At 41.3% G+C, this 25,921-nt stretch overlaps 1 protein-coding gene across 5 annotated transcripts in view; it reads left to right on the top strand.

Moving 5' to 3' along the window:
* The window catches only part of farp2 (FERM, RhoGEF and pleckstrin domain protein 2), a 38,006-nt gene that overhangs the window by 376 nt on the left and 11,709 nt on the right, over positions 1–25,921 (top strand). For 4 of the 5 annotated variants that reach the window (XM_039810847.1, XM_039810844.1, XM_039810846.1 and 1 more), the window contains exons 2-14: positions 464–698; positions 10,766–10,870; positions 11,959–12,001; positions 12,084–12,162; positions 12,519–12,616; positions 13,168–13,282; positions 18,023–18,170; positions 18,287–18,382; positions 18,540–18,703; positions 18,833–18,901; positions 19,043–19,100; positions 19,255–19,528; positions 25,625–25,809. In XM_039810847.1, the coding sequence (XP_039666781.1) occupies positions 495–698; positions 10,766–10,870; positions 11,959–12,001; positions 12,084–12,162; positions 12,519–12,616; positions 13,168–13,282; positions 18,023–18,170; positions 18,287–18,382; positions 18,540–18,703; positions 18,833–18,901; positions 19,043–19,100; positions 19,255–19,528; positions 25,625–25,809 (1,638 nt within the window). In that variant the 5' untranslated portion in view covers positions 464–494. The remainder of the gene's footprint in view (positions 1–463; positions 699–10,765; positions 10,871–11,958; positions 12,002–12,083; positions 12,163–12,518; positions 12,617–13,167; positions 13,283–18,022; positions 18,171–18,286; positions 18,383–18,539; positions 18,704–18,832; positions 18,902–19,042; positions 19,101–19,254; positions 19,529–25,624; positions 25,810–25,921) is intronic. The other variant, XM_039810848.1, reaches the window with a different exon arrangement.

Raw genomic sequence — 25,921 nt, 5'->3', positions numbered from 1 at the left:
AACGTCGTTCGGTTGTTTTTTTTCGCGCTTTAAAATGTTGGTAACCGCAACATTCAAGTCTTGCTGACCCACCTAGGCCCACATGCATGCAACGTACGCTAATAAACGCAAAGTCGGTCTGCCGTCGTTTCTTTTTGTACCTTTTTTAGGTCGTCTTTTCTAGTAGACGTCCTTCAACCTACACTCTTGTTGAATGCTACATAGATAAAGTATATTAAGTCTGTGTGTTACGCGTATTAGAAATGAGCCTCACCTGTCTACACACAGCTTCAGACTACTTTTTAGAATGAAACGTGCAGAAACTGTATGCCATCACCTGAATTCAAGTGAACCTACAACATTGAAAGTTTCATGCTATATTTGAATACCCCAGACCAACTAAGACATAACTTTAACCACAAAAGTGAATCATGTTTTGCATTTAAAGCATCTTAATGATTGCTGTCCTCCCTGTGTTTTGCAGGAGTGAGGTGGGGGAGCTGCTTTGAGCAGTAATGGGGGATATTGAGGGTTCATACCGGGTCCTGCAGACCCCTGGCATAAGGCTGGGAGCCCAGTTCAATGCTGGTATCAGCACTTTGGAGCCGGGCCAGAGCCTCAGTGGCAACATGACCAGCGGGAGAAAAAGTCATGGGCGAGGAGAACTACAAATCCGTGTGCAGGGGCTGGACGACTCTCAGGAGTTCTTTGATATTGACGTAAGTTTCAGCACAACATCTCATTGTGTTTCTTACATCCTGCTTTATTTACACTGTGATAAGTCTGCAGTGTGTTACACAGCAGGCTACATCTGACCTTATAGTCCTGGGCTACCCTGCTTGCGTGTGGCTTGGGTTGGTGACAGCTGCCACATGGCTTTGGTGCTGAAATCCCTTCCTCCTTAAGGCTTCTTATTCGGGTAATGTTAGTGTAACTCACCAGGGCACTTTTTTGGTTTATTGGCTGTGTTTTCTGCTCAAAGCCTAAGCAGTATTTAATACTTTCTGTTCCAAAGCCAACAAGGAGGTAAATAATGTGTGCATCCAGGAATCTTGAACATGTTTACATTTAGCATTCAATTAAATTGAGTTATTTTTCTGTGTTCAAAGGAAGCAAACCTTTTGAATGAGCAACCTGTGTATTCCTCAGTGTGGAGCATGCTGGAATAGCATCACAATAACATTTTCTATCCTCTTTTTAGTCTGGGGAAAATTTGGCTTTCTCATTTAACTTACGCTAAAGGAGTGATGACAGCACAAGGTTTCTAAAATGGGGATTTTCTTGTTCTGCCATCATCACTGAAACCGCAGTAGCTAAATGCATTTTATTTATTTTTTATTAACTAGCCATTTTAAAATGATCTAAAGCATACAGTGCCTGGACATTTTGAAGTCGTGAGCTACAATTTAACATGAGTGAATCTGTAGCCAAGAATGATAGCTTTTGAGTTTCCTTTTTATCGTAACTACTTCACAGAGAAGTTAATCCCTTTTTAAAGACTGGCAGTTTGTTTGAGCACACTTTTAGATGCACACTGTTAAAGTGCTTTCCCGTGTTTACTTGCCAAATTGCTGCTGGAGTCATTCAGAAGACCAATAGGAAGCAATAAGGAAGCCCCTATATCAGAGCAAGTTTCCTGTCTTTTCTGTGGAGGGGAAATATCAAAGTGCAGTCTCCGCAATGAATGAACACTCAAGTCAATGATTGATGGGAGGAGTTTTAATTTGTACTGTAGTATAACTAGACTTATGGGCTACTAATTCTCTCAGAATATGTTAGTGTATTTAACTTGTGTAAATACTCTGTCCTAAATCCTTGTGTAGCCACAACAGTAACTGTTCTGGCAGATGTAGTTTGGGGGCACTGCTGAGACAGACCTTTCAAAATCTTATGCACCATATGTTGTCTCAAAGTCTTAAGCTAATAGAATGTGACAGACAGCCGTTTTATTTGTATGGAAGTGGATCCCTGAGCTGCTCAGTTCAGAGGAAAAGAAAATTTCAATTTTTTTGGGCAGTTTTAGTTTTAAGATATCCAGCCTTACATATTAAGAGACAACTGAACTTTGTCTGGAGAGTTCAAAATAAGTTCTGGATATGGTGTTGATAGGAGGTGGCAGACAGAAATACATGGCTGCAAAAGGGGAAGGACGGCAATCCTGTTGTCAAGCAGACTGCAGTTTGCCAACAACAAGATGGCTTCTGAGAGGCTCCCTTTTTATTCACCACTGCCCAACATTTCTTAATATTTCTGTTCATTCATACTGAAGAGTAGTGGGCTGGTGGGAGAATAGTATGCATGTTTATGCAGAGTGGCTGCAGAGGAGCTGTACTTCCACTACATGACTTTTTAATCTTCACCTAAAAATAACTGCCAGTGTGCTATATCATCATTAGTTGTATGTCTATGTGACCACAATCCCTTTTAAAGGAAGAAAATGAATGAAGCAGCATAACTTTTCCTTCTTTGTAATTTTAGTTTTTGTCTAATGCAAACTGTATGCAAAAATAGATACACAATTGCAGTGTTGAATGTTTGAAATGGTTGTGGCCTTCAAGTACTGGCTCCCCTCATTGTGGCATTTTGATTGCTCAGCTGCCTTATACATTTTGTGTGAAGTCTTTATCATCTGCCATAACCTGCCGCTCTCACTGTTTACTGTACACAAATACACACGCGTCAAGAAATGTGTTGCTCTCTTACACGCAAGTAGGGCACTCTTGGTCCTGGCTTTGTCTTGCTTTTATACCGTTTGAACCTAATTTACATTACAGATATAATCTCATGAGAATGGACATATGGTGTAATTTGAATACATGTATTTAGGGTCATGTAATGTCTGTAGTGTGCAACTACAACAGACAAATCAAATCAGAGCTTGTGTGCTTTGATCTTTGGCCTTCATCTGATGCAGGTACCTAGCATGGTCATCATCAGCAGCAGCAGACATTTGCTCGCATGGCTCATGTCCACAGGCCCCTCCTGCAGCCAGCACAGGAGAAAGCTCAGCCTTGTGGTTTCTGGACAGGGAGGCAGGGCCGGCAGGGCAGGGAAACACAGGCCTCTTTTGTCCAGCACAGCCAGCCCCTTTGCTGGCCTTAACTTCCAGCTCAAAACTCGCAAAAAAAGGCTGAGGGTGGGATGTAGAACCTAGTTGTGTGAAAATGCACTACAGTCGGGGCATTGGTGGGAGGGGATCCGGGCAGGCTTTGCTTTTAGTGTTAGCAAACAAGCACATAAATAGCAAGGTTGACAACCAAGTGGGGTTGGGGGAGACAGAGGGGCAGCCTCTGGTGTTAAAAGAGCAGTTTAGAGGGAGCAGTCATGGCCAGTACAAAGTTTGAGTCGGGTTGGTGGGGGAGGGGACACACACAGAAGTGAAGCCCTGCCGAAAGTTTGGAATTTCAACCACTGGCCTGTAGCAGAAGGTTTGATTTTTGTCAGTTGAATGATCAAACTCGTGCTACTTGTTTGGTAAGATGTGGAAGAAAAAAAGATACTGGTGTTTCATAGAAAGATACTGGTCTTTTTTTTTTTTTTAATGTTTTGAGTATCCTGTAAGACTAGTATAGTTGGGGATGATCAAAGTATAATTATGTCTGTAACAGAGGGAGTGGAATTGGGCATCCGTTTCGTGTGCACGCTCAAAGGAGGAGAGTGCGCTTACCCTTCATTACAACCACTACAGCTGAGCACTCAACTCTCATCTCTACAAAGCACTCTCACTATCCCACTGTGTACTGAAGTAGCCAAACAATCTAAAAGCTGTGCATAGAAGGACTTGTTTCATGTGCTCTGCACATTACTGATCTCCTGTTACAGTTCTGATATTTTATTTTGCCGCTGGGAGTAATTGGCCGCCACTCAAGCAGGTCCCACCTATTTATTTTTCTGTACTTTTGAGGCCAAGATTACTTTTGGAAAGTATCTGGGTTACACATGTGACCTGAGCGGAAGGCACTTGGAACACCTGATCCTGATTACCACTGTTTGGCGTTTTTTATCTGCCAACAAATGCTCTGGCCACAGATGTGTCCTGAAGCCAGGTAGTGAAAATAAATCAGCACTAATGATTGAAGATGTTGCCAATAAGCTACAAAAAGCATCAAAGAACCTGTTGATCTTTTGAAATGTCTTCCCACAGACTTGTAAAAGTGGCCACTGGTGTGCAGAGCTTTAAAATGTATGTCAGCAGGAAATCTCCTTGTGGCAAGGCCTTAACAATGTGCATCCCACTGTGCCAAATACAAGCCCAAACACACCCCTGCTGTCAGTAGGAGGTTCTGCTAGAGCTGGAGAGTATCAACTGCTGTTTGGTGAACCACGCTTAACCTGTCATGCGAGGTACACCCAAGCCGTTGATTTAAATTAGGCTGGATGATGGTTTTTTTGGTTACCTGTGTTTTTGTGTGTTTTCTTCATTCTCTTTGCATGAGAAGGGCAGTCCTCCCCCGTTGTGTGTGTGTGTGTGTGTGTGTGTGTGTGTGTGTGTGTGTGTGTGTGTGTGTGTGTGTGTGTGTGTGTGTGTGTGTGTGTGTGTGTGTGTGTGTGTGTGTGTGTGTGTGTGTGTGTGTGTGTGTGTGTGTGTGTGTGTGTGTGTGTGTACACACAGGGGAAGATTTGTCTCCCAGAGAAACATCTGTTAGTTATAATCCCTGCTGCTTGAGCTTGATTGAGTGACCCGCCGTAATGTTAGAGCTCAGCGACGAGCCTGTGGTCCATACCACAAGTTTAGTGTGAACAAACTGCAAATGATCTCACAGATCTTTTTTTCCCCCACTATTTGTGGGGATGACTTTCAGAAAACATGTACACACCTCAAAAAATTACCATTGGTAATGTTAATTAAACTAGAGTGATTCACATTTGACTTTTCTCTAATGCACCATGAGGGGCTGCTACTAACCATTATTTTCATTATCATTTGAGCTTTCAATTTATTTTTTAGATGTATTAATCTTTTAAAATGTATTAATCTTATAGTCTATAAAACATCAGATTTATGAAATTGCTCTTCACAATTTCCCAAAGCCCAAGGTACCACATTTTATGATTCTTGTGTCTGACCAACCCGTCCGAACCCAACTATTTCACTATCAAAGTTTCTGTCATTTAATTAATGGACAGTAAAAAAGATAACATTAACAAATATCCCAGATGATATTTACTTACATGTCAGTGTTTATGTCCTATCTCTGGACCTCTCTGGATAGGCTTCTCTGCCGGGCCAGGAGCTCACTAGCTCCACAGATCAAATACATTTGACATGTATATGAGGTTTACATGTGCTGTCATTCTGTTCAATCAATTAGATCAAATTCAGGTTTGGCTCATTGCCTTTGTCGCATGGCATTATTTCTCTTTTTGTTACTGCTCTTGAATGCAGAAATGCCAAGCATATTTAAAGGGTGGTTTAATACCTGATTGCACACGCACCGATAAGCCAACGTGGTCAGCGGTAAGAGGAAGTTGTTTGAAGGGAAATTATCTGCACAGGTCTGCATTGTAGACAGGCACGATTTGGGGGAAAATATGAATCATGATTTTTTTTTTTTTGCTTAGAATTGATATCACGATTCTCTGCCATGACTTAATCATTAAGTGTAATGTTTATTGCACACATGAATCATAACAAAACAAATTGGCAGTACCAAACATAGATTTTTTATTTATTTTTTTTGTGGGCACAGGCTATAGCACATTGCGCATCACTACAAGCCTGTAAACATAGAGACTTCAATGAATTAAAAAAAAAAAAAAAAAATGTACATACTGGCCATTTAAAGGAACACGCCGACTTATTGGGAATTCAGCTTATTCACCAGACCCCAGAGTAAGATAAGAACGGCACATAACCCTTCGCCTGCTGGGTCGCTGTTGTTCGACGGCTCCAGCATTAGCTTAGCCCAGCACAGATCCTGCAGGTAACTGGTTCCAACTAGCCTACTGCTCCGAATTGTGACAAAGTGACAAAATCACGCCAACATGTTCCTGTTTACATGTTGTGATTTGTAGAGTCACAGCGTGTACAAAAAACAAACGTAACATGAGACACAGCCGTCTTCTATCCGTAAACAAACCGGAAACTATATTCTCAGACAGGCTTGCTGCGAGCATATCACTCCGCCCAAGTACTATATTCTTCCGCCTGAGAATATAGTTCCCGGTTTGTTTACAGTTAGAAGATGGCTGTGTCTCATGTTACGTTGTTTTTTGTACACGCTGTGACTCTACAAATCACAACATGTAAATAGGAACAGGTTGGCGTTATTTTGTCACTTATTCGGAGCAGTAGGATTACTGGAACCATTCACCTGCCTGTTCTGTGATGGGCTGATGCCGCTGGAGCCGTCAGACAGCTTTACAGCACGCACGGAGATGAGAAGGGTATGTATCGACTTGTCTTACTCTGGGGGTTACGGTGAATAAGCTAAATTCCCAATAAGTTGGCGTGTTCCTTTAAGTACAATAGGCTACCAAAAATAGTGACCTATAACCCATTGAACTAAATATGGCCCAGATACAGGCTCTATCTGAACTCCTTGAACATGTCTTTACATAATTAAAACATGTTAATGTCAAATGCTTTCAGTAAATTAATTGAAGGAGAAAAAAAAATCAGTCATTTAATAATTAAATCGCGAACAGGGGTGAATCGAAATCGCGGTTTTAAAAAAAAAAAAAAAAAAAACTCCATGTAGAAACTATTCAGGATATGAAATCAGGGGGCTTCAGTGTATAATTGTCTGCAGCCACTACACTGCTTACTTTTTGTACATTCATGCGAGAGGATATGAGGGGGATTTACAGTAGTGTACCTTGTCCTTTTTTGCCAGCTGTCTGGCAGCAATCTCTGTGAAAATGTCATCCCCCTCTCTCAGATTGCGGAAGATAAAGCTGAATGTATTAGCGGAGGATTTTACTCTCCCTCCAGACTATAGTGCTGTGAACAAAGTTACTGTACTTTCCTGCATAGGGTTAATGAGTAACGCAAAGGAGGGGCTTCTGACTCCACACCAGTCAGAGTAGTTTTGCTTATGACTACTACACTGAGGAAAGAAATCAGTTTATTCTAATCTACCTTTTGGTTTCTGGTTTTCGTGTCAAACCGGTCACCTTTTTCAGTTTGGTAATTGAAACATTTTAAGATAGAGAAGAGCTGGATATATTTTGAACCCCATCTCTGAGCATTGCTCACGAGGATTAGTTTACTGGTTTAAAGGTGCTCTAAGTGATGTGACGCATGTTTTAGGCTACAGCATTTTTCGTCCCATACAGCAGACCTCTCCCCGCTAGCTGCCTGTCCCCTGAACACATTGTAAAAAAAAAAAAACACTGTCTCTGAAGACAGCACAGGCTCCACAAACGGCAACAAAAACAAACTGCGCCAACACTGCAGCAGCGTTAACACGTAGGCTACTTCCACAATGCATATTCATGACTCGACCAACTCCTTGTCGGTTATTGGCTGGAACACTGTTTGTTATGATTCGTGGGGCAGGTTGGCGCAGTTTGTTTTTGTTGCCGTTTGTGGAGCCTGTGCTGTCTATAGAGACCGCGTTTTTTGTACAGTGTGTTCAGGGGACAGGCAGCTAGTGGATAGTGAGGAGATGTTTGCTGTATGTGACAAAAAATGTTGTAGCCTAAAAAACGCGTCCCATCACTTAGAGCAGTGGTTCCCAACCTGGGGCGGCAAAGATCACAGGGGGTGCGCAAGTCTTTATCTGGTTTGAGGTTGAGGTAAAAAAAAATATTTGCACGTTAAACAAATTATGATAATACACTAGAATATATAATGTATACAAAAGTCTGTATGAAAACTATATATTTTTGTTCTCGCTTAAAATTGTAGGCAGGCTAGTTAGTAGGCCAAACCTCCGGGACCTCTTAACCTGTGACCCTTGCTGTCATCAGGTCAGCTGCTAGCTGCTATCATCCTCATTTTTCCTGCTGCCACGGCATCACTATTTTATGAATAAAACATGGCGGTGAAACGTAAAAGTGCTGATAACTGCTCTGTATCAAAAAGAAAGTAAGGCTCTATCTCGAGAGTTACCTCAACTTCGGTTTTGGGGGGGGTCAGCTTTTCTTAGACATAGGTAGGGGGGGCACCAAGGAAAAAGGTTGGGAACCACTGACTTAGAGCACCTTTTAAAGTGATGGTTCGGAGTAATTTCACCCTAGGGTCCTTTGCACCATGACCTCGAGCCAAAACCCCCCAGAAGCTTTTTTCACCTGGGTCGAACATTGGGAGAGTTAGCATAGAGTAAGCGTTAAGAAGCATAGCTTAGCGACGCACGCTTGAATCTGTAATGACTTCACTAATAATGCCCAAAATGATACCAAACGTCTACACTAGTACATATAGGTTATGCATTCATAAAACGATGGATTGTAAAGTTTGTAAGTACACCAGAAGTTTATGTAAATAACACTTGCCTGCTGGCTTCTGCTCTCTGCTGTTGTTGTTGCTGCTATAAGACGAGTGCTTAGGACCGTCTACAAATTACAACACCGAAAAGAGATGCAACAAAAATATTTTTTAATTTAACTTTTTTTTTTTTAAAGTAAGTGCTGTAGTATGACTAGCAGGAGACAAGTAATAATTGAGGTAAGTTTGGAGACATTACCTTATTTAATCATTCAATTAATAAATATTTTTGTTGTATCTCTTTTCGGTGTAGTAATTTGTAGATGGCCCTAAGCACTCGTCTAACTGCAGGTAGCAGCAGCAGCAACAACAGAGAGCAGAAGAGAGCAGGCAAGTGTTCATAAACTTCTGGTGTACTTACAAACTTTCCAATCCATCGTTTTATGAGTGCATAACCTATTTGTACAAGTGTAGAAGTTTGGTATCATTTCGGGCATTATTAGTGGGGTCATTTACGAGATACAAACGTGGGTCCATTAGCCCCTGAGCTAAGCTATTCAGCTGATAATGCTACTCTACTCTAACTCTCCCAATGTTAGACCCAGGTGAAAAAAGCTTCTGGGGGGGTGTTTGGCTCGAGGTCATGGTGCAAAGGACCCTAGGGTGAAATTACTCCGAACCATCACTTTAACATAGCTCTTTATGCTTTAAATCTGCAGTTAAAACACTGGTTAGCCTTTACTCTCTGGCTTTACCTTAAATTACAACTGAGAGAGGTGAACATTGTAAAGATTTACAGGAAAATAGGGATTATTGGATGGACATTTCTTAATCCACAGGGAAGATGTGGTTTTAATCTAAGAACTTTAGTTTACACAGCACTTCAGACCTAGACTGGGTAAACCCAGCCCCATCTGCCGGTGATTTGATTTTGCCCTGCAGCTCAGGCTGGAAACCTGTACATTTATCTATCCTGCTTCCATTACAAATCTGCGGGGACCAATCAGAAACCGGCTTATCCACCTGGTGCGCTATTGGCGGGTTTAACGCGATGACAATAGAGAAGTGACGGCAAGCAGCTTTTTGTTTACATTCAACATGGCGGCCACCGAAGCGCAGCAACCCGTTGATGAAAGTACGTCACCCGGATCGTTGGTCTGATTGGTTGAAGGATTATCCAATTGCGTACAGAGCCGTTTGAACTATGCCCGTAGATCACGCCTCTTGTGCGTTAGAAAATACAGAGCAGACTCCCCAGACTAATGGTCAATCTTAAAAGATTGCCCTTGGTCTGGTGATAGCCAGACTATATCAGACATTGATTCAGTGTGCTTTGAGCTCATTATGTGATTGCATTGACTCTAGTCTTTGTTGAATTTGCATTCACTCTGGACCCCACTGAACCAGTCAAACTGAGAAAGAATCCCCTCAAAATGTTCTTTACATTTGGCCGCTGTTACATTTTGAATACTTTATGTATGTTGTTTGGCCTGCACTCAAAGACAACCCAGACAAAGTATTTTAACGCACCATTTTTTGCTCTCTGGTTGAGATCAGCTGTAATCAGACACTGTAAATGCATGGAAAACGGGCATTTTGCAGTGGATTCCTAAATTTATGGATGTTGTGTCAGGAGGCTTCACCTGCAATTTATAGATTGTGTGAGTGCAGAACATGTGATTGTATCAAAGTAATGAAAAGACTAACTACAGTAAATCTCCCGCTGCTCTTTGAGTTGTAATGTTTTACTTTAGCCAATGCAAAGCAGTTCTTTTTATAAGGCTTTTAAAAATACTATGTTACATTACAACCAGATGTTTCAGGCTATAATTTTCTCCAAAAGTCACAGGCTAGGCTCCCAAACCTCAAGTGCAGTGTGTGCTTAGTACATAGTAATTAGTTCTTCATTTAGTGAAAACAAACCCTAGAGCATTGACAAGGTAAACTTCTGCAGATTTCCTGCTTGTGATTTTTGCTGCACTCTTGTTCAGGGCCAGATAACTTTTTAAATGTACAGTAGGACACACTTTTTGCAGTTTACTTACTCATCCAGGTCAAGGAGGCCATTTGAATTGACAGATGGCAGTGATAAAACAACATGAGGTGGATCATTTACAGATGCCAAATATTTTCGACACCACACAGACGGACGGCGTTTCTTCTTCTGTGCTCACACAAGCATGGCTATCCTCCCCTCACGCCCAAACAAAGAGGTGTTTTTCCGAGTGATGTTTGTTCATCAACTATGATGTTGCTAAGCTATATTATTCTTCAAACCTTTTTATTTTTTTTTGTCAAAGCAATGCAATTTTTCTGTCCATTGAGATTATAAGATGTATCCCATCATCGGTGGGCTTTTAGGGTATTTTGTATTGGCATAGTGATGAAAACGTTGTTGTTGTGTTTGTCTTTCAGCCAAAAGCTATTGGACAGGTCCTCCTCTCTGAGGTTTTCCGGAGAGGCAACCTCATAGAGAGTGATTACTTTGGCCTCGAGTTTCAGAACATGCAGCTGAACTGGGTACGTACACCAGCAACTGTTTCTTTTTGTTTCCTGTTTGAGACCGACGCATAGAATATCCAGGAACAGACGTGCAAGTTGATTGCACAGTTAGTAACTCACCAGCAAAGGCAGACAGCGTTTTAATGCTCAAAGGTCACAGCTTATTGACAACATGACTGGCTGAGAAATGACTAATTTAGAAATCTTTTGCCCTGAGACGGTCAGTTGCTCTTCTTTAGCTTTCTACAGCAGTGTAAACAGTGATGAAGTATTATTTTTACTGGACTTGAGCAGCATATAATCTAGGAACATTTTTAACTCCTCTGGCTCAAGTGCCCATACACAAATGTCAGACTTTCCAATGTTTTATTCTTCCAGAAACATAAGTGGAATTCCAGACCACCTACAGGCTTTTTGTGAAGCAACAGAGAAGAGATATTGAACACACTGTTTATCTTCAAAGAGAGTGGAGCCGGTGTTGACCCACTGGCTTTTTAGCTCATACATTCAACTGCGAGAGCATTGAAAAGCCATACTGTGTATATACAGTACATTTATTGCTCTGCAGTGTTGTTTTCAAAGGCGCTTTTATATGACAAGAGTTGGGCACTATGTTTAAAGTAGCAACTACAACTAAAAAGGGCTAAATGCCTCTAACCAAAAAAGGTAAATGCCAATCTAGGTCAAAGTTCAAATACATTTAACTGTGGCAGCTCTGTTTTTTTTCTTTAATGGTGCCTTTGCCACACCGTTTGGAACATTGACCATCAACACATTTGTAACCATAAACTGAGTGAAATATTCAGGCAAATGTCAGCTGATACCAATTGCTCAATATATCTGTCTGGATCGAGCACATTCCTCCCTCAATCAGGCCCAGATGTAACCGGGCAAGCAGGCTCCTACAGTGAGGCTGCAAAGCCAGTTTTTGCCCACAGCGTTGCCACATCACTCTACTACAGTACCATCTAGAATCTGATATAACGTACAATCATTTTGTAGTAATGGATTCATTTGCAGTAGAGCTGTGAACATCTGTAAAATTTTGTCAAAGGTTCTCATAATATTGTGAAGATACAACTATTTCTTCTTTTTTTTTTCTTCAGGTTTGGCTTGAACCCACAAAACCCGTTACGAGACAAGCTCGAAGTAAGTGAGCTGAAATATTAGCTCAAGTTCCACCTAATGAAAATGTGCTTGTGTGCTGATGATCTGGTTTCATGTTTTTTAGGACCAGCAAATACGCTTTTTAGACTGTCAGTGAAATTCTTTCCTCCAGACCCCGGTCAGCTGCAGGAGGAGTACACAAGGTCAGTGACTGTAATTTCCTACTGGATATTACTTTTTATCTCCTGCCCGTGTAGAGGGGCTTTAGAAAATACACAGATTTATTTTTGTTTTTCCAGAACCTCACGATTATGGCTTTTCAGGGCATTATAATATTTGTTCTCCCAATAATGTTTGTGAAATTCGTTGAATGCTTTGCTGCAGTCAGTAAGAAATAATCAATGCATGTATTTGTTTTAATTTAAGAAATACAACATCACATTTAAGACTTGAGGAGTTATTTTGTGAAGGCCTGCATGACATTTAGTTACTTCTCATGAACATAAACAGATGGGACATTCTTATTTTTTTTTATTTATTTATTTATTTTTTTATATAGGTACTTATTCTCGCTGCAGATGAAACGAGATCTGATGGAGGGCAGGTTGATCTGCACAGAAAATACTGGAGCCCTGCTGGCCTCTCACCTCGTCCAGTGTATGTTCAAGCTGGTATTTTGTACTTCAGTATTTGGTTGTCCTGTAATCAAGATTGTATTCATTTGTTTGTTTCTTTGATTTGGAAGATGTGGTGGTTGTTGTTGTTGTTGTTGTTGTTTCTGTTATTTAGTCTACCCTCACATGATATAAATGGGGTTGACAAAATAATTGAAACATCTGTCAGTATAACACAATACAATTCAACCGCACTACAAACTGCAGCCTCCAAAATGACCATACAGTTGAATCAATACCTCATTACAACAGTTTTAGAAATTGAACGAAGAGAAAAGTGTAAGTCTTGTAGTCCTAAAATAGAGGGAAAGCTGCAGGAAGAGATCTCACTGTACTTCAATTTCTGGTGTTTTTTTACTTTCTACCCCACTGCAGCTTTAATTATAAAAAACGATTTAATCACTGGTATTGATATAAAACCCTGTCAAAACCAATGTGCAACATTCAAAATAAAGCCATTGGATCTTGCTTTATAGAAGTTTACCATGATGTACACGTTTAAAAAATGATGTTTTGCTCTTCTTTAAACCACAGCGGAGATTGGCGACTATGATGACGTAGCAGACAGGGACTTCCTGAGGATGACCAAGCTGTTGCCTTACCAAGAGAAGGTGCAAGAGAGGATCATGGAGCTCCACCGCAGGCACCTGTAAGTTGTTTAATGTTGAGCTAAAGCTGTGTGACGTTATTTTTGTATTTCTGCATTGCCTTATCGATCTGCCTTTCCATTACCTGCTCGCGCCAGTTTGGTTGTGGCTGCATCTTTTCTTCCGTTACACTCTTAATATTTGAATCTAAGACATTCTTAACAAAGTTATGTTTACATAAAGTAAAAGTTTCAGTTAAACAAAGAGGTATCAGTCTTTCCCTAACCTCAGTAACAAAGTGAACACCTCTTCCAGTTGCTGTTAATGCCACTAAGTACACATTTATTGCTGCAGTTTTTACATTGCTACCACAAAATAGACCAGCTGAGTGCCAGACTGCCAGACTGCCAGTAGATTGTTCTGTCACAGACTGGGCATTTCTACTCAACTCTCTTGTGCACAGTTCATCATATTTTTTTCCTTTTTTTTTTTTTTTTTTTTTTTTACTCTCTAAAAGATGAGATGAAGTCCAAACTTAAAATAAATAGTATAGTACCAGGTACTATAATTAATTGGTTTATCAACTTCTTTAGCGTGACAAGAGTATGTGATTTGTTACTTTTGACTCCTGGCCACACGTTAAGCCAGTTTACTGTGACTTGGACACAGCTCAGTTCAAGATCAGAGGCCTGTACTACGAAGCAAGATCAACATGCCCTGGATATATTTCAGTTACATGGCTATACCTAACCTAACAACCGCGGTCCTGCATAAGCTGTGTCACGACGGTGGTTAACAACTAGTTCAATCAACCCAGCGTTTCCCAATCCAGCGACGCGTGCGTTCATATATGAGAGGCGGTGTTCAAACAGCATGACCAATTGCAAACATTTACCATTTTACATACGAAGAGCAAACTATAATTCTACATAAATATGAAGAACACAGACACTATTTTACAGGTAAAACGCAATACAGTCGCTGCTTCCTAAAACAGGAAGGAAATGCGTAAATCACAGCGCTTATCAATATCACTTCAGGAACAAGATCTGACCATAATTACATGTGTGCTTTCCATAAACGGTCCTTGCTTTAGCCTATTATTTCAGTTGCAACCCTGGCAGTGGTAAGCAATCGTGAGAGCAAAAAATAATAATTCAAACCGATGTGCGCATTGGCAACACACTGCTCAAGAAGATGACAAATTGCCTATACGTAATTCCCTCCGCTGAATAGGCCTGTCACGATAACAAATTTTGCTGGACAATAACTTGTCCCAGAAATGAATGCGATAAACGATAATATTGTCGTTGACAGACCATTTTCATCTAATGATAATGGCATAATAATGCAGGTACACCTTTTCAAAGATCAATACACTTTTATTTCTAAATAATATTTAACACTGGAACTGGAAGATATTTTAAATATCCACAATATGTCTTTGATCTCCTTTTTATTATGTCGTCTTTCACTCGGATGTACAGTTGTGGAATTGCCGTTTGTGACACGTATGTTCTCCCAGGCAATTCATAGCCTACTGGCTGTCAAATGTTTGCAGCATTCCTTGAGTGTTTGTGCGATAGACTACAGACAATTATTTAACACTAAATATTAAATTGAAATAATATATAATTAATAAATTAAATCTATCTATATGGCTATCTGCCACATGGCGAGTAAATGTTAATACCAAAATAGTTCTGTTTTTCAGTCTTCATTTTGGCAAAGGTGCGGCTTCTGCTCCTCTGCAGGTCGCCGCTTCGTGGGGGCGGGCCGACACACGAACACACAGACACGCACAGACACACACACACACACACACACACACACACACACACACACACACACACACACACACACACACACACACACACACACACACACACACACAAACACTGGTGCAACTCTGACATACTTTCCACACTCCGTGTCCGCGGACAGCTGTAGGCTTGCCTTGTACCGGTTAATGTTCTGTGCATTGTCGGACACATGCAGCCACTTTCCTGAAACCGAGACTGACTGACAAGTCCACAACGGCGTGTATGTCCGAGCCTGTCTCCACCGCCTCCACCTGCAGGTTGTCAACTGTGTGGTTTGGAATGAAAGGGAGAAAACGGGACGCCGAGTAACACGGTTGATATCACTCGTACTTTTTTTGTTTTTTGATGGCGCCTTAACTGCAAAGTGCTGCGGGAAACCCTGCGCCAACTCTCAACTAGCGTTCTCTCTCTCTCTCTTGAGGTGTATGGTCATCCTATTTTATCTGATCATTCTATATAACATGTATTTGAGCTTTATCTGAATATTTAGGACTGGTATCTAAGATTCGACAGGAGACCTCGTATGAACTTTACTCTACTTTCAGAAGACACCTCTTTGGAAACATCTGGGATGCATTATCAATGGCCTTCCGAGATAGAGCCAGTTGGCTTGAAGCCATTGGTCAGTTATCGATCCCAACCGAAGTTGTGAAGAATATATATACCATGTTCAAACAAAGAAAGTCAGAGGACCACTGGAGAATTGGGAAAACAGGTCCTCTCCGAGCTCTGCAGAGCTTGTACATGATGCTGATTTCTTCGATGTGAATAAATCTTTATAATCAAGAAACAGTGTCGGCGGATTCCTCTCCACATAGCATTACAGCATCGCTACCGAATTTTTTTTTTTTTTTTTCATTTTTTTTTTTTTTTTTTCTCCGGAGTCCCGCCCACCCCAAGACCATGCGACTGACAAGAGGGTTTACTCCTCGTTACGCTAAGGAACCGAGAGTGGTCCTCCAGTGTCTTTGGTAGAGAGAGACAAGGAAAACAAACAAGCATGCAAATGGAAATTATCGCGGCTGGAAAAATTAGCGAGCTCATTTTTTTTAATTTATTGACTATCGTGACAGGCCTAACGCTGAAAATCTATATCTTTCATAAAAATACCCATCGGGGACTGTTAACGGCGCTGATAGGTGTTTACCACTTCGATTTAACCCAGTAACAAGTGATCCACCGTCGTGACACACAAAACCCTGGGTTCAACCCAAAAGTTGCCTCATTAATGCCAAATCTTGCTTCGTAGTACAGGCCTCAGGACTGTTACGGTCATAATATTATGGGTTAGTGTTTTTGTTCCCTGCTCTGAGAATACAGTGGAAGTTACAAATGATAACATCATCACAGCACACCAGAACACAAGCTGAATGTTTGGGGTATACTACAAATTGATGCCACTATTTCCTGAACGTTATCTGCGAAATGTTGAACAAACCACACATTTTGAGTTTTCACTAGACATTGCTGCTTCCAACCATTTGGACCATCTCAAATTTGTTATACCACAGGGTATCGTATGAATTACAATTTATTTTTTTTATTTTATTTTTTAAACTTGTAAACAGTGGCACATTGTCTATGTCCCTTTTTTATGTGGCTTTAAACACAAATGTTTAGTGTTACCTATGATGAACTGAGACAACTGTGTTCTTGCTAAACAACCATAATGACAGGGTTTGCCCCATTTCACAGTCCAGAGTCTCGCAAAACCACTCGCTGTACTTTCCCCTCCACCAGCCTCCTTGTTAGCTCAGTACTATCCATTGGCCCAATAGGGGCTCTTTTCAACCAAGTGTATTGGGCGTCTCTAAAGACCTTTGCTAATCTCTTCCGTTGGTTGCCAGTGTGGAAGCACAAGCAGCAAGTTCCCTGGCCTAATCCCCTGCTCTGGCCGGTCTATTAGCCATAAGGCCAGTGGGGCAGGAGGGCCCTAAGGAGATTTCAACGCTTAACGGATGAACAAAATTAGAATGTGGTGATGATTGGATGGATATGTCTTTCTAACATGCTGTTTGGTTGTAATCACATGGTTTCAAATAATGCCTTTCAAATCCTCGAAGTTCTAAGGGATTTAAGTACACACTACTCTGCAAATGAGTCATGATACGATCTTTGTTTTAAATGGTATGTGGTACTTAAAAAAATACAGATTGCAGGATGGACACAAGGCTCCAAACTATGCTTTTTGCTTCGAAAGCCTGGTCAGCTGTATTTATCAACCTTATAGGTTTAAGGAATACAATTGTTAACGTACACAATGTCAATTCAAAGTGAGTTACACATAGCATCAAGCATGTTAAATAGGGATTGAAGCACAAGACTTTACCAACCTAGTTGGTTTATGTTAAAGCATGTTTAAATGATATTAAAAGGAATAGAAGGGAGTTCCGACTGTAAGTGCAACGTTTGTAGCGGGGAGCTTAGGATTTTATATTAAGCAACAATATTTTAAACTTTATTCTATGACACACTGGAAACCATTGTAGTGACTTTTTTTTTTGTTATTTAGATGTTGCTGTTCAAATTCAGGTCAAATTACCCATGGGCCAAGGCATTACCATACTTGGTTTTCAGAGGGTTGAGATGAGCAGAGCCTTTGCCTTTCTTCCTTCGTCTGGATTTTTTTTTTTTTTTTTTTTTTTTTAATCGAAAATCATTGATCATTATTTTGTGTGGTGTACTAATTTAGTTGAATTCTAATGGGTAATATAATTGTTTTGTATAATTTGGTTTAATAGAACATTATAAAGGTTAAATAAAAGAGGCCTAAGGATTGAGCCATGTAAAACTCTGCCATCTTGGTCTATTTGGATATATAGTAGATATTCATAAGAGAAAATAATTTCTTTTGTATGAAGGCAAGGCAGCTTTATTTATATAGCACATTTCAGCAACAACGCAATTCAAAGGGCTTGACATAAAAGAGGACCTACTGTTGAACAAGTGTTGATGTGTTTTACATATCGTCTACCCCAGGGGCCAGACTCCAGCCGAATCAGACTTCCAAATCCTGGAGATTGCCCGTAAACTGGAGATGTATGGCGTCCGCTTCCACCCGGCAGCTGACCGAGAAGGCACCAAAATTAATCTGGCTGTTGCTCATATGGGCCTTCAGGTTTTTCAGGTGACCGCTGCTCTCATACCATGCATGCTGTGTTTTGTTTGATGTGATCCGTAACAATGTTGCCAAAGGTTATTTCTTTCTTTTAACATTTCCTTAACAATTTTTTTTTCTCCCAGGGCAACACAAAAATAAATACTTTCAATTGGTCCAAGATTCGCAAACTGAGCTTCAAGAGAAAACGGTTCCTGATCAAGCTCCACCCAGAGGTTCATGTACGTAATAAGGAAGAGATGGATGTCTTTATTCAGGAAATGCCAATGTTGAATGTCTGTTATTTTATCTGTAGGTCTCAGAATCCACATCCACTGTAAAGGGGATCAGTTTGCTTGTGTGACTTCATTGTCTTTCTTTCTGTATGTTTGGTTTTAGGGCCCCCATCAGGACACTCTTGAGTTTATGATGGCCAGTCGAGACCAATGTAAAATCTTTTGGAAGATCTGTGTGGAATACCACTCATTCTTCCGTTTGTTTGACCAACCCCAACCCAAATCCAAAACTATCCTCTTCACCAGAGGCTCTTCCTTCAGATACAGGTATTACACACTATAAACAAAGGCATATGTCATCTTGAATGCTTATTTGTTTTCTTGTGCAATGAAACGAAAACAAATGTTTCTGTTGTGTCAGTAGTCAGTGTTTTAATTCAGATCTCTTTCTGTCAGTGGAAGGACCCAGAAGCAACTTGTGGACTATGCCCGGGAAAATGGAGCAAAGAGAACTCCATACCAGAGGTGTGTGTATATACAGTGTCGTCACTGTTTATCAGAAAGACAAGTTGTTTCCCCTTATAATTCTTTCTTAGTATCGGCTGAGAAATGCTTGCACACTGCGTTCATAATAATAATTCTGTCATTAAATTGTTTCTTGCTCAGGAGGAACAGTAAAATACGAATGTCTGCTCGCTCCCTAGCCACAGATGTGCCAAAACAGGTCAGTGGCGCCACAGGGTCCAACAAACTAAAACTTTCCACATTTTGTACTACAATGCATACACAAATACAATTATCCTGTCCTTCACTACATTCCGCTTTCTTTTTCCTCCCTCACTCTGTTTTTCCTTGTCCTGTCTGTTACATTGTTTCAGAGCTTGTCATTCAATGACAGCCTCAGGGCCCCAGGCTCCCCCTACTCCGCTACTGTGTCCTTCTACCCAGCGCACATCTCCAGCGTCCCCCCGCGAACAGAACTCCAAACTCAGCCACAGCCTTTTCCCACACTGAGCCGGTCTCCCGCACCTCCCCAGCACCAGCAGCAGCAGCAGCAGCAGCTTCAGTCCCCTCTGCAAGCTACCAGACCCCCCAGCCCTCCGAAGGAAGAACCCGTCAAGGCTGCTTCCCCATCTCACTACACTTTTCAAGGTGCCCCTAGCAATCAGGCAGCAGGAGACTGCAGCCCCTTGTTTGTGTGTGTAGAGAGTGGCACTTCCCAATCACAGCCCTCCAAAAATGGCAATGAGGATAATGGGCATGGTGGGAGGAGGGGAACTGGGTGTTCTGTGGGAGGGGGTGTTGGGAAGAGAAAGGGGGTTCTTACACCGGAGGCTTTTGAGGCAGAGCTTTTGCGTACAAAACAGAATCCCATGTTCTCAATGTCCAACTCGCCTCTGCATGTCACAGAGGAGTTCATAGATGATGATCCCACTGAAATTTCCTTTTATGGTGGGGGGGCCGAGGCCTACTCTTTTGGGCTTGATGATAAAGTAGATCAGTTTGATTATGTGCATGAATCTGACCTCAGCAAAAACAGGATCTTTAGTGTGGGCATTGAGGACCTGAATGGGAATACCAATCCTTTCCCTCATAGCATTGTTGGTAATTCTGAGACCAGCTCTTTGGTTAATAACCGCTCCGAGTGCAGCTCCCTGGACAACCTGGGGCTCAGCTCTGCAGGTGAGTCCATGTCGGCGGGTTATGGAGGCACCGACTCCTCCTCGCTTCGCCTGCCAGGCTCTGACATCCAGTCAGAGGCCAGCTCAATGGTCAACTTCCCAGCGTACTCGGAGCGATCGGAGAGCAGCTCCGCTGTGCAGTTCAATGACCTGGTAGAGCAGCTTGAGCAGCTCAGCTACCCACCCACGGCCACTGAGGGCTCTGGGAACGGCAGCTCAGATTCAGACTCCGACTGGGGCTCTGACAGCGTCCTTCCCCCTGAGCAGAACCTGTTTTACAGTAATCCGCTGACGGGGAGCAGTGGACTAGAGGGTTTCCTCCTACAGTGTCACAACCTGCAGGCCATGGCACTCTCAGACCCCTCTGGATCCCCTCATATTAAAATGTAAATCCCATATTGTTACAGCACTTAATAATGATGATAAGCAGCGACAGCAATCTCTAATATAATACAGTTTAACCTTAGTCTCAACAACCCTTTTGACATTCAGAAAGCTTTTAGGTACATAAGATGGCAAAGATGTGTAACTGTGAAGCTGATAAATGTACAGCTGGTGTCAGAGTTAATTTCCAAGAGCCTGTGCTCCCATCAGCGTTGATGCACATCTTTGTGGTGTACACTTGTTAAATGTCCCATGCGTTAATTTTGTAGCTCTCTGTACTGATTAAGTGGCGGGAAACCTCTACTTTTCCATATGTTGGTTTTCTACAGCAGCACTTTTATTTTAGTTTGTATCCGTGGTTTGACCTGGTGTCCATCTGCCATGGCCATTTATGGTGCTTTTTTTTTTTTAATCACTCCTGTCTTCTCATGAAACGTGTTGGCCTTATATTTCATGAGATTCTTGAATCGAATTCTTTCTTAGTCTTTTTCAGTTGTCTTATATTCAACATTCAGCCTATTTAGAGCAAATGTTGATTATGCATTTTGAGTGAATCCCTCAGGGGTTTCAGAAAATGCTAAACATTTTGTGCTTTTTAGAAGCTTTGTTTTGAAGTCCTATTTTTTAAAAACACTAATGTCCACATTGGCGTAGGAATGTATTGTTAGATTTGCCTCCCATTTGCTGAATACATGCACATTTAACTAGCCTGGGAAAACCCTGACGAACTTCCGGCAAATTTGAGATTTGCTCTGCAAGTCAGTCTGGCCAAGAGCCCATTCGAGCCAATTTCCAATTTTTCCAAATCGAGGCACCAATCACCAATCGCAACCGCTTTACACGATGACGATAGCGCAGCGATAGCAAGCAGCTTTTTGTTTAAGGCTCTGACACACCAACCCGACTGCCGACCTTCGGCAGAAAAGGCAGTCTGACTCCCCGAGGTAAAAAAAAAAAGTACCTCGGAACCCACCAAAGCGACGCTGACTTGAGAGTACGGTCTGCGCGTGCAAGAGACGTTACACGTCTTCATAATAGCAGGCGACGCTAATCTGTATTGTTGCCCAAAATATGAAAACCGGCAGCTGATTGGACGAACGCGTCACGTGGGTCTGGCGACCATAATTTGGGAATACGATCTCATATTTTTTACGAAAATAGTTCACCGAAACGTGTTTCTGAAAACATTTTAAGCGAGAAATAGGCCATCGGTTGCTGAATCTGTCTTCATTTCAGATCGACGAAGGTCAGTTTAAAAGATTTTCGTCAGATTTTGAGAGGCGTTAGTCAGGCTCATCGTTTCCGGCTTAGCACTCCACCAATCAGATTAGTCATTGAGTCCGACTGCCCGCCTTCCGATTCAACATGTTCAATCGGCCCAAATGAAGGCCGACAGCTCCTCCGACGGACAACGGCATGGAACGCACCAAACAGACTCGAGTCACTGATCTCGCCAGACTGTCCGACGGCCGGTTATCGGGTTGGTGTGTCACGGCCTTTACGTTCAACATGACTGCCACCGAAGAGCAGCAACTTGTTGATGCCGCTGTTGCTGCTACGTCACCCGGCTCGTTGGTCTGATTGGTTAAAGGACTATCACATTGCGCCCAGAGGCTTTTGAGCGCCGTCCGTTGGTGACGCCCCTTTGGAAATGAGCTGTGAATGAACCTTGCCCAGACCCACTCTGTTACAACTGAGAAGGGTCTGGTGTCAACCAGGTTAACATTTAACTCAAGATAAAAAAATATTTTTGCACCTAGTAATGTATTTTTAGTTTTTTATATATATATATTTACAATAACTTGACTAACAAGTAAGCTTAAAAAATGTATATTCTAATTTTCTTAAAACTTAAAAACAAATACTTAACTACTATTGTTATTACAAGTAATAATCCTCATCTGAGTCTTAAATCTCATTTCTTAGATGGTACTACATGTGTACAGTTTTCCAGTAGATGGTAATCATTGATTTGTTATCTCAGGGTTAAAATAAAACTCCAAGTCGCCCAGGTTCAGTGATCCTTACAGGCCTCCTGTATGTAGTAAAAGACAAGACATGCCATGGAGCCACTTTTCCATTTGCACTTCTGTGCCTCACTGACATCTGCTGGCTGAAGTAGTTGTCAGCATGTACTTAAACCTTTGTTAGGTTCATGATGTCTGAAGGATTACTACAAAAAACTATGTCACCAAAATAGACACCAACTAACATTTTTTGCCTCATGCTGAGCAAAGTTAAAGAATGTAAGCATTGTACTAATGAGCCATTGAGTACACTGTTACCACCACTTTCTACAGAATGAATGTATCATCTTGCATGTATGTAAGTGACTGTGCTTCTGTTGCACACTTGCAACAGTTAGTGAACCATGTATAATAGTGTCTGATACAGTAGTACTTCCTAATAATTCAAACGTATCAACGTAACTTCTAGGAAACCCTTTGGATATAGTAGAGAAGGCCTTTATTGAAGCATTCAGGACACGCCTAGAGGTTGATGTTGCTTTTCATTTCTGGCCTGTTTTGGCTGAAGCTATCTTCAGGGTACCAACAGGTGGTATTCTGTTTATTGGAAGGAAACAGGGGTCTTTTGCACATTAGCTATGAATTTCTCAGTACTTTTATAATAGCTGGATTTAAAAAAAAAAGTTTTTTAATTACTTTTATAGGAACAATGGTTTGCTGTCATGTAGTTAGTTGCTAAAACACAGCATGCGCATAGTTTTTTTTATTTTTATTTTTTTCTGTCCAGCCACCCGGCCTCAGAGAGATGTCTGCAGTTCCTGGGCTTGTCAAATCTGTCTTAAAAACCATTTACTGTTACTTGTGCCATAGAACAAAAAAGCTAATACTGTGTTGATATCAAACTAATCTGTAGTATTTTGTTCATTTCCGGTTGTCAATTCCTCCTCACAACGGTCTTGACTTGCCAAAAACAATTTTTTTTTTATTTTAGCTCACTTTAATCTGTCTGAAGGCAGACTTCACTTGGCTTTTTTACATTTTAAGTCTTCTTTTTGTCTTGCACCGCGGTGCCTTAAAGCACTTACTTTTTTTTTTTCATGCAACATGCTTTCACACGTGTCTCAGGTGTACGTTCCTGTTCACTTTTCAATAGCATTAGGATGTTTCCAGTAAACATCTATATGAGAAAGGGGCTATCTAAATTAAGTTTTCCTTTTATAGTAATTAAGAGGCCATTGTTAAATACTCACCAGTTCTCATTGTCATTTTGAAGGGTAGCAAATAGCCATTTTTATTCTTCCTAATAACAAACACTGTTTCAGTTTGAACAGTTGTTCCTGTGTCACCTTGGAGAGTGTGGAACAGTATTTAGTTTCATGGCTTTTTTCTTATTTTTGCCTTGGTTCTTTTTTTCTGCCATGTGATTCCTCCCACATCTCAACTAAAGATTGAATCAATGTCGGGCTGATGATTATAACCAGCTAAGCTAACTGCACTAACTGCATCAAGTAATCATCATCACTTAATCCTGAACATGTATACTGACTTATTATCAACAACCTGTACTTAATGTGTGTATGTTTTACTCTCAAGAATAAAGTAATCACTTTTGGGTACCATGAATGTCAGACTTAAAATTCTTTTTCAGATGCAGACCGAAATCAAAGACGCAATGGTGATGTTATTCCTTTAACTGCTTTAACAGAAAGCCCCGTGGTGTTAGACATGCATGTAATGACTGATGAATGAGAGACAGTGCACAGTCCAGATCATGACGGTCCTATTGCAGTGTTCACATGTGAGGAAAGAAAGAATCCCCTTTAGGGGGTTGGAGGCTGTCTCCAGACACCAGACTGGAGATATTGTGTGTGAAACTCTTGTGCTTTCACATGCAGAAGCAACATACTCCAAATGGTCTTTGACTGCTCCTCACATTAGCCAGTCCCTTTTTTTTTTTTTTATTTATTTTTTTTTTATTATTATTTTCGGCATGTGGAGTGTCCTTGTAGAAAAGTCAATTATACTATTAGTATGGCGTCCTCTTCAGTGTAACATTAGAAAAAGAAGCCTACATGGAACAAGTCAATGCACATTGCCGTTTATATTTAAGTGCAACAAACTTGTATGGTGTTGGGGGGGTTGGGTCGGACTCGTCAACAAGATTCCTCAGCCTTGTTCCAGCTGAGTCTGTGTGCTCCTTGTTTGTACAGGCTTTGTGCCAAGTCATTCCACAGCAAACCCTCGTCCTCCTGCTGTGGAGCCTGACGTATACTCTCTTCCCCTCTCGTGTCGTTCCCTGTGAGGCACTTCAGATAAACTTTAAACAACCATTTGCCCTCCAGACAAACCACATTCCTGATAAGTCTTTGCGTGAGCAATTATTTCCGGGTCGAGCAGGACTTTTTATTTTTTTTTTTTTTTTTTTGGGCCTTCCCCCCCCCCTTTTTTTTTTTTTTTTTTTTTTTTTTTTTTTTTTTTTACTTTTTTTATAAAAATTTTTTTTTTTTTTTTTTTTTTTTTTTTTTTTTTCTTCTTCTCTCCTAATAGAAGTGGAAGAACAGCTGTGGTGACCTGTGTTTCAGTCAAGAGGCTAGCCTAACATTTCATCTGCTTGTTTTGTCTTCTGATTTGTTGTGTAGCGAAGCTCGCAGGCAGAACAAAAGCAGAAGAGCCAGTTCTCTGAAATGGAGCCGGGCTCGTAGAAGTTTGTAATGCACCATTTGTCCTTCTTGTAGAGGGCTCTGAAAACAATGGCAGGGGGAAAAGATGTGCGAACCATTACTTGCTTTGGTCTACTCTGTCGTCTTCCCTTTCATTTGTGGTCAATGTGTGTGATGAACCATCCCACTTGTTTTTGTTAAAATATGCAGCAAGTGTGTGAGGAAATTACATAATTCTGGAAAATCTGGTTCATATTAAGATGTATATTTGACTGTATGCAACATATTATAGCATTGTTACAAATGTGCTATTGTGTTAAGTTGCACTTATTGTGGAGAGTATGACCGCATTGATTTAAACCCTTTTCAAAAGATCATGCTTGTCGTGTTTGGGAAGAGTCCTTTCCCTTCATGATTCTCTTATTTTTTTCACTCCCCCCCCCCACAACCCCCTTGCGCTTGTAATGTAATTTTAAGGGTGCTATTTATTTCACTTGAATGATTTAAAACTTAATTTATACAATTTTTTGAATTGCTGTTTCCCCTCTTCCACAGATTCAGTCGTGGACAGCCCTCAGCTCTCACCCTTCAACTCCAAAGATGCCCTCTGCCTGTCGCCCTCCTTCCAGATGTCGACCCTCAGCCTGCCAGGCCAGGCCCCGTCGCCCCTGCAAAGCCCCATCCTAAACGAGGTGGGCAGCAATGCCAAGCTAGAGGAGGAGGAAGAGGGCAGGAGGAAGGTACACTGCTTACATGCCACCCTTCCACCCCCTAACCTCACAAGTGTTTTTTTTAAAAAAAAATTTTTTGAGAGCCCGGCTGGTAGAGCCCAATAGTTTCCGTGATAACAAA

The sequence above is a fragment of the Perca fluviatilis genome, chromosome 9 (assembly GCF_010015445.1).
Source record: "Perca fluviatilis chromosome 9, GENO_Pfluv_1.0, whole genome shotgun sequence".
NCBI lineage: Eukaryota > Metazoa > Chordata > Actinopteri > Perciformes > Percidae > Perca > Perca fluviatilis.
The sequence above is the reverse complement of the archived record's forward strand: the minus strand, read 5'-3'. Positions and strand labels throughout refer to the sequence as shown.